General features: G+C 36.7%; 1 protein-coding gene across 2 annotated transcripts in view; it reads left to right on the top strand.

Moving 5' to 3' along the window:
* The window catches only part of TTN (titin), a 268,971-nt gene that overhangs the window by 126,997 nt on the left and 125,967 nt on the right, over positions 1-16,007 (top strand). For both annotated transcript variants that reach the window (XM_087861792.1, XM_087861790.1), the window contains 26 exons: positions 68-148; positions 357-674; positions 1,004-1,087; positions 2,187-2,261; positions 2,422-2,505; positions 3,032-3,106; positions 3,753-3,845; positions 4,405-4,482; positions 5,448-5,516; positions 5,811-5,894; positions 6,048-6,341; positions 7,185-7,265; positions 8,061-8,138; positions 8,680-8,763; positions 8,916-8,981; positions 10,335-10,418; positions 10,528-10,611; positions 10,732-10,815; positions 14,480-14,563; positions 14,675-14,758; positions 14,871-14,951; positions 15,064-15,147; positions 15,260-15,343; positions 15,456-15,539; positions 15,623-15,706; positions 15,907-15,993. In XM_087861792.1, coding sequence (XP_087717918.1) covers positions 68-148; positions 357-674; positions 1,004-1,087; positions 2,187-2,261; positions 2,422-2,505; positions 3,032-3,106; positions 3,753-3,845; positions 4,405-4,482; positions 5,448-5,516; positions 5,811-5,894; positions 6,048-6,341; positions 7,185-7,265; positions 8,061-8,138; positions 8,680-8,763; positions 8,916-8,981; positions 10,335-10,418; positions 10,528-10,611; positions 10,732-10,815; positions 14,480-14,563; positions 14,675-14,758; positions 14,871-14,951; positions 15,064-15,147; positions 15,260-15,343; positions 15,456-15,539; positions 15,623-15,706; positions 15,907-15,993 — 2,568 coding nt within the window. The remainder of the gene's footprint in view (positions 1-67; positions 149-356; positions 675-1,003; positions 1,088-2,186; positions 2,262-2,421; positions 2,506-3,031; positions 3,107-3,752; positions 3,846-4,404; positions 4,483-5,447; positions 5,517-5,810; positions 5,895-6,047; positions 6,342-7,184; positions 7,266-8,060; positions 8,139-8,679; positions 8,764-8,915; positions 8,982-10,334; positions 10,419-10,527; positions 10,612-10,731; positions 10,816-14,479; positions 14,564-14,674; positions 14,759-14,870; positions 14,952-15,063; positions 15,148-15,259; positions 15,344-15,455; positions 15,540-15,622; positions 15,707-15,906; positions 15,994-16,007) is intronic.

Genomic DNA, 16,007 nt, shown 5'->3' with positions numbered 1-16,007 from the left:
TTTCATATATATTGCTCTAAGACATATAAAAGAACACATTTCTTAAAGACAAATAATATGTTTAAAGTGCCAGAGGTGCCCAAGAAGATCATCCCAGAGGAAAAGCCAACACCTGTTCCGAAAAAAGTGGAAGCTCCACCACCCAAAGGTACATTAATCACTAACAAAACTGGGACAAAAAGGAAAACTAACGGTCTTATTCAGCTTTGCTAATTTCCATTAATGCTTCGTGACCTTGAATCTGATGACAGTTAGTGCCTCTATGATCACAGAATATTTGCTTTTCATGTTGTCCCATTGTCATGAATAGTGTACAAAAAAGTGACACTTGTACGACTGAATAAATATCTTTCAAGTGCCAAAGAAACGTGAGCCAGTTCCAGTTCCTGTAGCTCTACCTCGGGAAGAAGAAGTTCCATTTGAAGAAGAAATTGCTCCTGAAGAGGAAGTTCTCCCTGAGGAAGAGGAAGTTCTCCCCGAGGAAGAGGAAGCTCTCCCCGAGGAAGAGGAAGTTCTCCCCGAGGAAGAGGAAGTTCCTCCTGAGGAAGAGGAAGTTCCTCCTGAGGAAGAAGTTCCTCCTGAGGAGGAAGAATTTATACCTGAGGAAGAAGTTGAACCTGAAGAAGAGGAAGTTCTTCCAGAAATTAAACCTAAGGTGCCAGTACCTGCACGAGGTATAGCAACTCTTCTTGGAGTCATCAAGGCCTCTTTTGTGTTGAATTCTTGCTTTCCATCTTTTTTTGTTCATCTCCAGCTTTATCTATAATACTTCACTCTTTATGTTGTCCACCATCTAAATCTTAGAAAGCATTCCAGACATGTGTGCCTTCATTATTGTGTCTGTCATGTGCGTCTGTCTCTTGGAAATGACTTGAATGTCTTTTCAAATTTCATGATATGAACTGTTATCTAGTTGTTTGTGGTCTTATTCTCATTTGTCTTTTTGTTATATAGACAATACTGTGCATGTGATTTTTAATGTCTTAAAATGAATGTTTTTAAGTGCCTGAAGTCCCAAAGAAACCTGTACCTCAGAAGAAAGTCCCTGTTCCTGCTCCTAAAAAAGTGGAACCTCCACCACCCAAAGGTATACCTCCCCAGAGTGAATACACATTCTTCATAGCTTCACCGGAAAAGTTATGGTGCAACTGGGGTTTAGGAATAGTTACATTTACAAAATAGACAGTCACATTTTTCTTTCTAAAAATGTTCAGGAACACTGATATCCACTTTTCATTGGATACAAAGCAGTATTCAAGAACAAGGATAAAAGGCGGTATTGTCCCAGAACTGCCACAGAAGGTCTACCTAGTGTCTGTCATTTTAGTAAACTTCGTAATTTTCATATAGATATTCTGCAAAGCTAAATTATCTACACAAAAACATACCTGAAAAATATAATGAATAAATTTTCCTAAATTTCATCTTTCAACTATTTATATGAAGTGCTTTTATAACACTAGGATGGAAAGAAAAAGTGATTGAAGTATTTATCAAAACACTGAGTAATAGCTTATGTCTTCTGATACATACATATAAATGGCAGCCCAGCAGGTTTTGATTTTAGCCTTAGCTTTGTTCCTTGCCAAATTCTTCTGAGCAAGTCTTTTAACCAATCTGAGCCTCAGGTTTGTCTCCTATAAAATGGGGAGACTAGTATCAGTCCTGGTGGGCTCAGATATCATGAGGATACAATACAGTAAGGTATGTGCAAGTGCTCTATCACTGAATGAATTATCCAGATCAGTTCATAGCACAGGACAAAGTCCATATATTTATACCTTAAAGCTCAGTATTTTCTGCCAAAGATCATGGCATCGCTACTGAAAATGAGTATAATGCCTCCATCAGGTTAAATAGTCATATAATCAATGAAATGGTAAAGCCAATCCTTTATTAGACTTCAATGATTCAGAAATACTTTATAGATAATGATATAGATACTATATAGATAAATTACTAGTGAAATTAAAATGGATGAAATGACAGCATCTGTCCTCTGACATTCAAGTAGGTAGCTGATCCCTCACTCTACAAAATCTGTCTCTATCATAACACTGGGCTCCCGACTCGCCCTGCATCTCTACCCTGAACAACTGTTGCATGTGGTCTGTGTGTGAACTTCTTGCCTTCTCTCTTTTGTATCCCTCACGATAAATTCTTACCATGAAATGATGTCTTTAAAGTGCCTGAGGTTAAGAAGAAAGTGCCAGAGAAGAAAGTGGTCATTCCTAAGAAAGAGGAGGCTCCTCCTGCCCCAGGTACTACTATTCCCAAGCAAATTAGACACTGCCATTTCTTTCTGTCACCTGTAAGAGTCAACCCGTCCTCTTCCAGTATTTGTTAGTATAACTTGTATTTTTGCTATGTCTCTTGTCTCCATGTTTGTGCAACTTAAATTATAAAATAATATCTTTAAAGTGCCTGTGGTGCTTAAGAAGCCTGAACCAGAAAAGAAAGTGCCTCCTCCTGGTGTTAAGAAAGCAGTGGCTCCTCCTGCCAAAGGTACATCACCCGAACGAGGACGCGTTTGCTGTACTGATGTTGGACTGTGACGCTGTCCGTACAGGATGTTTGTCTGCCTTGTGTGGTCTGTCATTGCCATTCACCATTTGTGACTGTGGTGCACCCGTGTTGGTAGTGCGTCAGTTCTCCCACTTTGTGTTTGTGTGTTTACGTTGATTCTCTATGTGTGTTATTTCTAAAAAATAAAAACACTCAACTAATAGATCTTTCAAGAGCCCAAAGTAACTAAGAAGCCAGTCCCTGAAGTACCCTTTGCTCTTCCTGAAAAAGCAGAGGCGCCAGCCGTGAAAGGCAGAATATCTCTTTAAATGGGCTCTTAGTCTTAAATCACAAAACTCTTCATTTTTGTTTCATTAATTGATTCTGTGAAATCTCCATGTTTCGTCTTGTGCATGTATATGTTGATATTTACTCCCTTGTGTTGAAAAACAGGGAAACTTGGTCTTTATGCACTCTTCACTGGTTCTTGCATTTTAAGTGCCTAAAACGATCAATATCTTTTAAGTTCCTGAGGTACCTAAGAAAGTGGAAGAAAGACGAATCATTCTCCCTGAAGAAGAGGAAGTGCCACCAGTTGAAGGTAGATGACTTTCTAAGAAAATAGATTTTCCAGGTCATCATTGTCTTATCACTGTCTAATATTGGAAGAACGCAAATGCACATTTCACCTTCAGAAAATAAACATATTCAGACTCTAATAGAAATCATTATTTACTTAATAGAAATTGGGCAGGCAAATTAAAATCAACTGACTCTCCTTTCTTACATGCTTAGCCAGTTTGTTCGTTTGTTTGTGTGTTTATTTTAATGACAGTCTTTGAAAGGAAACTGTATGTGCCATGGGGAATTTTTCATCAAATGACTTGGTTGGCAATAGTGGGATAAAACTGCCCCAAAGAAATTCCAGTTAAGCCTGAATAGTTGATACAGAAAACCTGATGTCTACACCCTAACAGAATGTTTGCCTTCAAACAAGCCCACCTCCATTAAAAATAATAATTTCAACTAAATTCTCTCTGACATCTTTTCTAATTCTGAAGTTCTGGGAAGGGGCTAACATATTTTGAAGACTCAATAGATTTTTTCAAGACTAGTGAGTTTGTACATGCATTGGAAAGGCTCATCTGTGACTTACCTATGTTTAAGACAACCTCCATTTTCAGATATGTCCTTTTAGCCTAATATTTACAAAAATTCTAACTTACGAAATAATAATCTTTTTAAAGTGTATGAGGAGCCGGAAGAGCCTATTCCAGAAGAAGAGATCCCTGAAGAACCACCTAGCATAGAAGAGGTTGAGGAAGTGGCGCCACCTAGAGGTACAGTGGCTTTTAGTAGTTGGACATTTAAAATCTATGGTGGTCCAAATCTTTCTCAGAATAAGTCTAAATCTAATATTCCTCAGTATACTTGTCTTACATCTTATCAATGACAAATTGAATAGCATCTGAAGTGCCCCACCCAACTTTCTACTGCATCTCCAATACAATTCTTGTATTGTATTGTATTGGCACTTGAAAGTTTCCTAGCCAGACCCTATTATAACACTTTCTCCTAGTTTCTAGTTTTTGGGGTTTTATTCAGTATTAAAGTGGGGGAAATCTATTTCTGTTTTGTTTACTTTTTAGAATAATTCTTGGCCTATCGTTCCTGAAGACTATGCCAAGCTTTTGCATAACTGATCCTACATTTGCTAATAGGATTAGGAAGTAATAGCCTCCCATCTTTAGAAGTCACTACCTCATTTGTATAATTACTATTTAGGTTGCTCATATCTTTTAAAAATAAGTCAACATCTTGTGTTATTTTTTGCATATATGGGTGTTGTTCTGTTCATTGCATGTCATTTTTCAAAATGTCCATATAATATCTTTGAAGTGCCTGAAGTGGTTAAGAAAGCAGTACCTGAGGCACCTACTCCTGTTCCTAAAAAAGTGGAGGCACCGCCAGCTAAAGGTATAGCAAATCTCAATTAATAATGTCTTTAAATTCCATTTGCGGTTCTTTAAAAAAAAAACAAACAGAAATTTCTTCTTTGATTGCTTTCTTAGAGTCATTTAAGTAGCAAACTTCTGAAATTGATTAGGGACCAGTAAAAAAAAATGTAACCCGTTTCATATCTTTAGCCTTTTTTTGAAATGTGAATGGATGATTATGTTAATGGCCGGCTGTGTGTGTGTGTGTGTGTGTGTGTGTGTGTGTGTGTAAATTACTCCGGAAGCTTCTCATTTTAAACAGCTGAGAATTTTAATGGTAATAAGTACACCTCTCTATGCTTATGTACATAACAATAGACCCTTCTTCTCCACATTCCGTTCATAAATTTTATTCCATTATATCAAGTTTTTTCATGTTATCATAATTATGTATACTATATTATAGGGGGAAAATAATCTGTTCTAATGCTGGGATGATAACTATTTTAAAGAGCCTCATGGCCTAAGCATTTCAGGGTTATAACAAAATGTCTACTTCTCTTCGCTTCCTAGGTAGTTTAATGCTTCAGGGCTGCTCTTAACAGATAAGCTTATGCTGTCCCTCTCACAGTAGGCATCCCCCACCCCAGATAAAATAGTCCTCAGCTGAATAGGACACCTGTGTTAAGGCTTAAGCACTCTATTATGGTAGTCACTTCAAAAAAGTCTTCATCAAATTAAAGCTAGTAGAAGTAGGCTCAATATCGGTAATCCCTGCTATTTAAAAACAAGTAGAACAGCACAGATTCTTGTGGACGTGTCTTCGTCTTATCTAGTTACACAAATAAGTGAATTGGGAAAATATCTTTATTGTCTGTAAAATGTGTGTCCAGTAGTAGAGTGACTTCTTATGCTTCAGCTATTATAAAGATGTTGTTTTTACCATTTTTATTTTGTTCATTATCGAGTACTGTCAGCTAACTGAAATGCCTAATATCTTTAAAGTGCCAAAGAAGGTTCCTGAGGAAAAAGTGCCTGTTCCTGTTCAGAAAAAAGAGCCACCTCCAGCCAAAGGTACATATTCTGTTGTAAACCCGAACTTCCTGTTAATAGTTTTTCATTAGGATTTTTATGTTTGGGGTACCTGGCTGGGTCAGTCAGTAGGGCATGTGATTATTGATCTCAGGGTCATGAGTTCAAGCCCTACGTTGGGTGTGCAGCCTATTTAAAAAATAAAAATTTTTAAAAATTTTTAAAATGAAAAAAGATTTTTATGTTTTATGTCTCTGCGTCTTGACTGTTTTGATGTCTTTTGTCTATGAAAACTTGTTCTTGATAGTCCTAAATATTAAAACTATATCTTTAAAGTGCCTGAAAAGAAAGTCCCAGAAAAGAAAATCGCAGAAAAGAAAGTCCCTGTGCCTAAAAAAGAAGCTGTTCCCCCAGCTAAAGGTATTTTTGGAAAGATCTTCTCCATATCTTTGCATATTATTGCGTGAAAGCCTTTTTTTTTTTTCAGTTGTTTTCATTCTGTAGTTTTGAATATTTATCTTCGTTTCTTGTGTGTTGGAAAAAACAAATTTCTTAAAGTAGACGCTCTTTCAGGGAGGACCGTCCTTGAAGAAAAAATATCAGTTGCCTTCCACAAAGAGGAGGTAGTAAGAGAGAGAACAGAATTAGAAGTAGTGGAAACACCAGTGGAAGTGCTTGAGGAAGAAGAGTTCCATGAAGTTCAAGAATATTTTGAAGAAGAAGAATTCCACGAAGTAGAAGAATTCATCAAAGTAGAACGACCTAGAGTTGAAGATGTACACAGAGCTGAAGAGGTCCACAGGGTAATAGAAGTTTTGGAGACGGAAGAAGTGGAAGTATACGAAAAACCCAAAGCTCCACCTAAAGGTATAGGTGAATTCTGTCACTATTACAAATTGTTCGACCTTGCTCTAACTCACTTTTTTTTAAGTGCATTTCATGTCCAATTTGGAACACTAGAAACCCACTTACTTTCCAAGTTAAAATCATGGAATGCTTTAAGCATGAGCCTCAACTATTTGATACAGAGATTAATGCAGAGTAGAGATTAACCTTACAGTGTATAATTTTAGCAGACAAGAGAATGGTATTTGGTATCTACTTATCTAAGGAGCTCACTGTATGAATTTTAGATTCTTTCTTGAATCCAGCTGAGAATGATTGTTACATGATGGTTACAGGTGCCAAAATAACTGACCAATGTCATCAGTTGAGTGAAACAGAAGCTTCTCAGTTCACTGAGAAATGTCCATGTTCAGGCAAAACAACCATTGCTTTGTTAACATGAGTCAGCTGTTCACAAACCGATCATTGCTTGTCAAAGTCTTCTGCCATCTTATGATATTTTCATTAGAGAAATAACATTAAGGAAGCAAATGCAGCATTGGTAACACCACCTGCTCTCTAGTATTTTATGAGGATAAACTGTGATACAAATAAATTCTCTTTGGTACCATTCCAGATCTTGCACAAATTCATAGGTGTGTAATATGAAGGACTATTTGTGTGTGCATGTATGCTTATTATTCATAGTAAATCTACAATATAGATGAAATGAAGGAAAATCACATCGCTCTTGGAAGTGTGATGTAAATTCAAAAAATATAAGTAGATAAAGCATCTATGAGCCCTCACTGGACTAACTTTATTGGTAGTGCTCCCTAATACTTCAAGAACTCATTCTAAATCAAAACACTAATATCTTTGAAGGGCCTGAGATATCTGAGGAAATCATCCCTCCAAAAAAACCACCCACTAAAGTCGTTCCTCGAAAAGAGCCACCAGCTAAAGGTATTTCCTTGGTGTATTTCACTAGTGAAAAACTACTTACCTCATTATATGTACGGCAGCACCTTGATTGCATTACAGATTTGTGTTCTTGATGTTTTTCTTCTGTGCTTTGTGTTTTGGGAATTTCTAAAACAAACTAATATCTTTAAAAGGGTTGAGGGGCCAAAGGAAGTTCTACCAAAACAGGAAGTCACTGTTGTTATACCTAAAACACCCAAAGCAAATATCCTTATCAACCAAATAATGTGCTAGGTTTCCTTCTTTGGTACTATTTGATTGTATATTCACTGACATGCTTATTGATAAATCTATTTTTTCCTGTTCTTAATTTTAATCACCTAGTACTAATAAATGCATAGTGACTATGTGTCTAATGTCCCTGCTTTGTTCATTTTTGGGAACCTCTTGAATTTTACAATAGAAATAAAAAAACATCTAATAAATAATAGATACTTATATCTTTAAAGTCCTTGAGTCATTTAAGAACATTATCACTGAAGAGAAAGTACCAGTTATTCCACCAAAACAAGCAGAAGTAGCACCACCAAAAGGTGTCTTGTTAATTTTTCTTGTCAAGTTCTTGCAATTCTAACATGGGAAATTCTTCTGGATTTCTGTCGTCGTATTTGTTATCAAAATTCATTTTAAGTACCGTAATATATTTGACAAAGTGCTAACTCTGTTTCATATTATGACCATGTCATGTTTTGTGTTTATGTTTCTCTTACATTGTGCTTGTTACAAATCTTTATGAATGTTTAAAAGTAAAAGAAATTATTACTACTATCTTTAAAGTACCTGAAGTGCCCAAGAAAATTGTGGTAGAAGAAAAAGTACGTGTTCCTGAAGAGCCCAAATTTCCACCAGCTAAAGGTACCTGCCTTTGCTGATTCACCACTAACATAAAACCCCCTTGTATTCACTTACTATGGAGCAGAGAGAGAGAGATCCTACCCGCCCTCCATGCCATGATACAGCTGGACTATGTCAACTTCAGTTGATGTTCTGTAACATATTCCTTCCTTTTGTGATGACTCTCTGGAAACAAAAGCATCAGCCTAAATGTAGTCACTGTTTTTGTTGATCCTCTTCTTAAGCCATAGTTAAATGATATTGACCCCCCTCAACTTCTTTTCAAAAATAATTTATTTTGGAAGCCATTGTCAAGGAGCTCTGGAAACAAACATTCCAGATAACAACAGACAATGATGCTATACCCCAAGGACAAAGTATTTTTAATATGACAAGTCAAGAACTCATCAACAAGGCAATCTAGAGAGATGCATTGACTGTGGGTTTAGTTGGCTTATGATTCTGGAATTCTTGGCATGCTTCTTGTTAGGTCTCCTTTTTGTCTTGATATTATATACCCAATTATGACATTTTTAAAAAAATAAAATAAATATCTTTAAAGCACCTGAAGTACCCAAGAAAATTGTTCCAGAAGAAAAGGTTCGTGAAGCTGTTCCTAAAAAGCCTGAAGTTCCACCAACTAAAGGTATACACTGAAACTAATCATGACATGAAATGACTGTTTAGTTATTCATGGTTTAAAGTGAATGTGTGTGATGTTAGATCCTTGTACTTTGCTTCTTTATATTCTTAGTATACTTGTTATTTATAACAATTAATATACTAATATCTTTAAAGTTCCTGAGGTGCCTAAGAGAAGTATTCAAGAAGAAAAATCTCTTTCTGAAGACACAACGATATACAGTGAGTGTAGAAAGTTGATGGTACTCTTTGGTTTCATTTGTGTTGTCTTCATAGCTTTTAAAAATAAGTATACTAATATCTTATCAAAGCCTAACATGCCAAAAAATATTTGGCTAAAATTCAATAATTTAAATGGTTATTTGTCTCAGACAAGGTATATATCTCCTCACCAATTTAAAAAAAATAAATAGTCCTGTACTTATAACTTTGCCCAATTTTAGAAAAGTCGTTTGCCTTTTTGAATTTGTCATTGTCTTGTCTTGTTAACCTGTTCTGCATACAAATATCTTCTGCTTTGAAGCAATTTATTTTCTCACGCCATGAAGTAACTTTAACTTCATAATAATAATTTAATAGGATTTCATAGAATCAAAATGCCCCCCCCTTTTTTTTTTACTCTTTACAACCATCATTGGAAACGTTTTGGCAATGTTGCTCAAATGACCATAGATTTATAAGGCCATTACAACATCAAAAGAATTCTCAAGCCATTTTTTGTTTGCTTTTATGTAAAAATATGTTTAAATAATTTGAGGAGTAAAATAATCTCAGTAATAAAATATTCTGAATAGAATATGATTCAGTAATCTGAATAATAAAAATGCTGGTACTCAAGATATTCTTCCATTTATTTTAATCTAAAAAATACCAATAGTTCTAATATTCTTTCATTTATTTTAATCTAAAAAATTCAGTTTAAACCCTTTTCTTTGGCCTGTAATACCAGGTTGGGATAAATATATATGATGGCTCCCTCCTTTGAATACCCTCTCTGTACTTCAGTTAGGTTATTGTCACCAGCCGGTCTTCCTTTCTAAAAGCTAGAGAAATCTTTATTTTCTTCAGTTGCCTTATTTTCAAAGATTTAATTATTTTTCTTTTTCTTTTTGGCTTCCAATCCCTACATGGTTATTAAACTACACTGCCATAAACCAGATATGGTTTAAAATTAAGCCAACTAGGTTCCTGGAAAAGGGAAGGACTTATATGAATTTCCAGTAGGTCAAATGAAGGCGAATTCTCGATATGCAACTCAGTATCAACACTGTTCTTTATGGACAAAACTAAGAGCAAAGGGCAATTTTGCCAATAACTTTCTGCAGGCAAAGTAGACGAACTGTATAGTCCCTAGCCAGTGAATTCCTCAATTTTATTATAATCATAAATGAGAGTTCTATATGTTAGAACTGGGAATGAGGCTTTCTCTTAGCAGATGTGTTCTTGTCACGAGTTTGTGTCTATGTACTACTGGTAATTCAGGTGATGAGTGTGTGCTAAGTACTATGTTTTCTTAATACGGTTCATCATCACCTTGAAATGCCCTTAATTGTATAAATACTAATATCTTTAAAGTTTATGAAGTCTCTGAAGAGTCTACCACAGAAGAAAAAGTACTCGTGACTCATCCTCCAAAGACGAAAATCAAAATAGCAAAAGGTATATAACACCAATGATGTAGTCTGAAGCAAGTTTATTTGGGGCTCATTTTAAAAGTTCAATCTTTTCCTCACTGTTTATAAATATAACTATACTCCTATCTTTTAAGTGCCTGAGCCACCCAAGAAAGTTGTTGCAGAGGACAAAATATCTGTGACTGTTCCTAAAAAGAGAGAAACACCAGCAACTAAAGGTACATTTCAACAACACCAAACTTGGATGAATAACTTTGGATTCAAGACTCAAAAATTGTGTGTTATATAATTTACTGTTTTCACAACTTCTAAGTGTAAACCTACTAATATCTTTAAAGAGCCTGATACAACCAGAGAAGTTTTTCCAGAGGTGGAGTTACCTGAGGCTGTTCCCCAAATTCCAGAGCATCCTCCAACTGAAGGTATAATTCTTAGTTATGAAAATCCAAAGAGAATCTTTCTTCTTCAGTCTGCAAAATATGTTTCGTGTTTTGTGTAGGTTCTCAGAACCTCTAACACTAAAATACTAATATCTTTAGGGTGCCCAGTGTACCTAAGACAAGGAACTTTCTATGACTTGCCTCCTCCCCCCCCACCAAAAAAAATCTCACTCCTCCAATATACAAGGATAAGCAATTAGAACAAAAATTAAATTTCTAATTTAAAGTTACATCTTTTTAAATACTAACTTTTTATGTATGTTGTGTCTTCATGTCTTTGCCTTTTCTCAACTAAAAAATACTAATATCTTTAAGAGTTGGAAGTCTCCAAGGAAGGTCTTCCAGAGCGGCAAGTTCTTGTTGTTAAAAGAAGAAGAATACCACCACCAAAAGGTATAAGCCAGAGGAAAGCTGATTTTCATATCTCATGATTGTAGTTGTACTTAACACATGTAAATATACTAATATCTTGAGAGCCCCAGATGCCACCAAGGAAGTCATTTCAGAGACGTGGTTCCCCCAAAGCAGAAGCTCAGCTGGGTGTATACATGTTCCCCTAAGTTATTCAAGAGAAAATAGAGGAGGGGGAAAAATCTTTAACTTCTCTAAATGGAAGATGCTTGGGCTACAGAGTTTAACTATGAGGTCTCCAGGGAATATGTGAAGCCATATAATGTGTAGATGGATTCTTCAATAAGAAATAGTTATTACTGTTTCCAAAAAAAGAAAAAAAAATCAGACTAGCTAGGATAAAAATCTACATGAGACCACTTATAACATTTATATCCCTGAAACTAGATTGAATTGGTTTAACACTCCCCCTTTAAAGCAGAAATCAGTGCCATCAAATGACAAGAGGTGCTTGGCTGTAGACTATAAATCAGTAATTTAACTCTCCACAGGGTTGAAATTTCAGGAGATAATATAACTGCCTATTAGAATTGCTTTTCTATTAAAATAAACCTCCTACTAAACACAAGCATATGAATTTGAAATAATTATTTTCCCATAAGCCTTTAGTATAGAAATATTCTCAGAAAACCATGACTTAAAGATAATAAAATATTAAATTCAACTTTGAGCAGCTTTTTTTGTAGGATGGTGTCTACCCAAGAGCCTTCTAAAACTAAGGCCATTAAAACTAGTTAACGGTATTCTGCACTGAATACTTAGTTGTTCCTCTCATTATCTTATTTTTTTAGAGTCCTACATTTTTCCATCTTGAATATTTTTAGGTAAATCAAAAGATGAGAAAGTTTTAAAACATCCAGCATAACAAGTTCTCTACAATATCCATGATATTGTATAATTTAAGGAATATCTGAACGCTTTGACGTGATTTTTTCAGTCTAGAATCTTTGGGTCATTCTCCTCCCTCCTATACTTGAAAACAAATACCTTTCTAAGGTGCCCAAGGTAAGGGTATAAAATGAAGCCTATCCAGACAAGAAAGAGCTGTTTTATTCTCCTCAAATTAATAATTAAAAGTACATCATTAATTGTACAAAATCAATCTTTTTCACTTGAAGCTAATTTTCCATGATCTAGTTTTCTATACATCTACCATTCCAAGAAATAAAATTACTAATATTGATAGTACCTGAGGTGACCAAGAAAATAGCTCCTGATAATCAAGTACTCATCCTGTCACTAAAGGATCAGATGCGGGGAGTAGGAAGGTGTCCTAGTCTGGGGCATTCTTGTAGGTGGATGTAGGACTAAAACTCATCATCATTCTGAAGTACAATGCATTAATACCTTTAAAGTGCCCAAGTCACTTCAGGAAACTGTCCTTGTAAGGAAAACACCCATGTCTGCTTCCCCTGAAATTGAAACATCTTCCAGTAAAGGTATCATTCATTCAATCATTCCTGCCATCATTCATTTATTAAATGGCAATTATGTGTGTGGTGCTAGGGAGCTGGGGAATAATGAACAAAGACAATTAGGGCTTGATTCCTTTCTTCAAAACTTTATACATCTTCCAATTTTTTTTTTTTAAAGATTTTATTTAGTTATTCGACAGAGATAGAGACAGCCAGTGAGAGAGGGAACACAAGCAGGGGGAGCAGGAAAGGAAGAAGCAGGCTCATAGCTGAAGAGCCTGATGTGGGGCTCGATCCCATAACGCCGGGATCACGCCCTGAGCCGAAGGCAGGCGCTTAACCGCTGTGCCACCCAGGCGCCCCACATCTTCCAATTTTTGAAAGAAGCTCCCTTGTAGCCAGAAAGACCACTTTGGTGTAGTTAATGTAACTAACGTCTTCGCTGATGCCTTAACCTTTAAGCTTGATACTAATCTCTTCCAAGTGCCAGAAGCTATGAAAGAAGTTGCTCCTGAAATGCAAGTATCTGAGGATTTTCCTAAAGAGCCAGAACCTCTGCCTGTAAAAGGTACGTGATACCTGCGAACAGACACTGAAGAAGAAACGATCTGTCCTCTGTTCTTACGACTACGCTTTTCTAATGTTCTTTGTAACAGCTAAATGTAAACATACTAATATCTTTCAAACACCTGGAGCTGCACAAGAAGTTCCCTCTCAAGAGAAAACGTTTGTGGGTGTTCCTATTCAAACAGAAACCCCTTCTATTTAAAGTATTCACTCAACAAATGCCTCGTGAGGAGGGTCCACAGTGTCACAGGAACTAAGCCAAGTGCTGGTGAAGGGCCAGCACCTCTTCCCGAGGATCCCCTAACCCCTAAGTCTTAGTTGATGGGTGGAGCAAGGGAAAAGGAGACCTCTAGAAAACTACACTTGCCAACTTATTGTGGTTACTGTTTCCACTAATCCTTTTACATCTTAAACGTGAAATACTAATATCTTTAAAGTGCCTGAAGCTCCTCAAGAAGTTGTTCCTGCAAAGAGAGCTCCTTCCAAAAAAAGAGAACCTCCTTCAGTTGAAGGTACAAGTGACCATGCCCTCAAGCTAAAGAAGAAATAGCTCTTGTAGTCTTGAGAATATTTTGCTGTTCCTAGTGGTCTTCATAACACTAAATGTTAAAATACTAATTTCTTAAAGTGCTGGAAGCTCCCCAAGAAATTGTCCCTGAAAAGAAAACATATGTGATTCCTCACAAAGAGCCTGAAGTTCCTCGAGATGAAGGTATATGTTGCTGGAGGCTTAGAAATTTGGGGAAATGTCTTTTCCTGTGTGAATGTGTTTCTTGTCTGTACGGATTCTTATAACTTCTCAATGTAAAAATATTAATATCTTTAAAGTGCCAGAGGCGCCCAGAGAGGTTGTCCCAGAAAAGAAAGTGCATCCTCCCCAAAAGCCTGAAGTCGTACCTCTCAAAGGTACATTCTAAACCACCCTTTACTTAACGTGGGATAGGGAGGGCAGAGCAAGACCACCTGGCTAGACTTGAAAGCTCTTTTGATATATAAATGCAGTTCTTGTCTGTGTTAATCCTTGTGACTCAAGAGTAAATTTACTAATATCTTCAAAGTACCCAAGGCTCCCAAAGAGGTTGTCCCTGACAAGAAAGTGTTTGTGGTGCCTTCTAAAAAGCCGGAAGTCCCACGTGTAACAGGTATTTGTCACCAATCTTAGGTTTAAAAAGATATAACTCTTCTGCTCTTGAAAATATTTTGCTCTAGTGGTCTCATCATTCTTAAGTGTAATTTTACTAATATCTTTTAAGTGCCTGAAGTTCCTCAAGAAATTGTTCCTGAAAAGAAAGCACCAATGGTGCCTCCCAAAAAGCCTGAAGTTGCACCTGTTACAGGTACTTGTCACTCACCTCAGACTTTAGAAGATATAGCCCTTCTGCTCTTGAAAATATTTTGTTCCAGCAGTCTCATAACCCCTGAGTGTAATTTTACTAATATCTTTTAAGTGCCTGAGGCTCCCAAAGAAGTTGTCCCTGAGAAGAAGGTGTCTGTGGCGCCTCCTAAAAAGCCCGAAGTCCCACCTGCTAAAGGTATTTGTTGCTGACTTTAGGCTTAAAAAGACATAACTCTTCTGCTCTTGAAAATATCTTGTTCCAGTCGTCTTCATGGTTCCTAAATGTAATTTTACTAATATCTTTTAAGTGCCTGAGGCTCCCAAGGAAGTTGTCCCTGAGAAGGTGTCTGTGATGCCTCCTAAAAAGCCCGAAGTCCCACCTGTTAAAGGTATTTGTCACTGACTTTAGGCTTAAAAAGACATAACTCTTCTGCTCTCGAAAATATCTTGTTCCAGTCGTCTTCATGGTTCCTAAATGTAATTTTACTAATATCTTTTAAGTGCCTGAGGCTCCCAAGGAAGTTGTCCCTGAAAAGAAAGTACCTGTGGCACCTCCTAAAAAGCCCGAAGTCCCACCTGTTAAAGGTATTTGTTGCCAATGTTTGACTTAAAAAGACATACCTCTTCTGCTCTTGAAAATGTTTTGTTCCAGTCGTCTTCATAACTCCTGAGTGTAATTTTACTTATATCTTTTAAGTGCCCGAGCCTCCCAAAGAAGTTGTCCCTGAGAAGAAAGTGTCTGTGGCGCCTCCTAAAAAGCCTGAAGTCCCACCTGCTAAAGGTATTTGTTGCCAAACTTAGGCTTAAAAAGACATAACTCTTCTGCTCTTGAAAATATCTTGTTCCAGTCGTCTTCATGGTTCCTAAATGTAGTTTTCCTAATATCTTTTAAGTGCCCGAGGCTCCTAAAGAAGTTGTCCCTGAAAAGAAGGTGCCTGTGATGCCTCCTAAAAAGCCCGAAGTCCCACCAGCCAAAGGTAGTCACGCCCATGTCACTGTGTTTGATACCGTCCATTTGTCGTTACTCTGTCTAATCATGGAAATACTAATATCTTTAAAGTGCCCGAGGTGCCCGAGGCAGCTGTTCCAGAAAAGAAGGTGCCTGAAGCTGTTCCTCCCAAACCGGAGAGTCCTCCTCCTGCAGGTAATGTCAGAGCAAAACATACTAGGGAGAAAACTGTTATTTTACTTAGAAAATTATGTATCTAAATACAACACAAAGGTGATAAAATTCTGAAGAAAAGAATGTCAGAATTTAACCAGAATATCTTAGTGTATAATTACATGGTATAGTCAGCAATTTTTTTCGCCTTTTCTAAGTGCGAATTACCAATGTCTTTGAAGTGCCTGAGGTAACGCCAGAGGAAGTCATCCCTGAGAAGAAAGTACCCGTGGCTCCTCCTAAAAAGCCAGAGGCTCCACCTGCTAAAGGTATTTATCCCTCC

This window comes from Ursus americanus, chromosome 1 (assembly GCF_024610735.1).
Source record: "Ursus americanus isolate L20-20 chromosome 1, mUrsAme1.1.p, whole genome shotgun sequence".
Lineage (NCBI taxonomy): Eukaryota > Metazoa > Chordata > Mammalia > Carnivora > Ursidae > Ursus > Ursus americanus.
The sequence above is the reverse complement of the archived record's forward strand: the minus strand, read 5'-3'. Positions and strand labels throughout refer to the sequence as shown.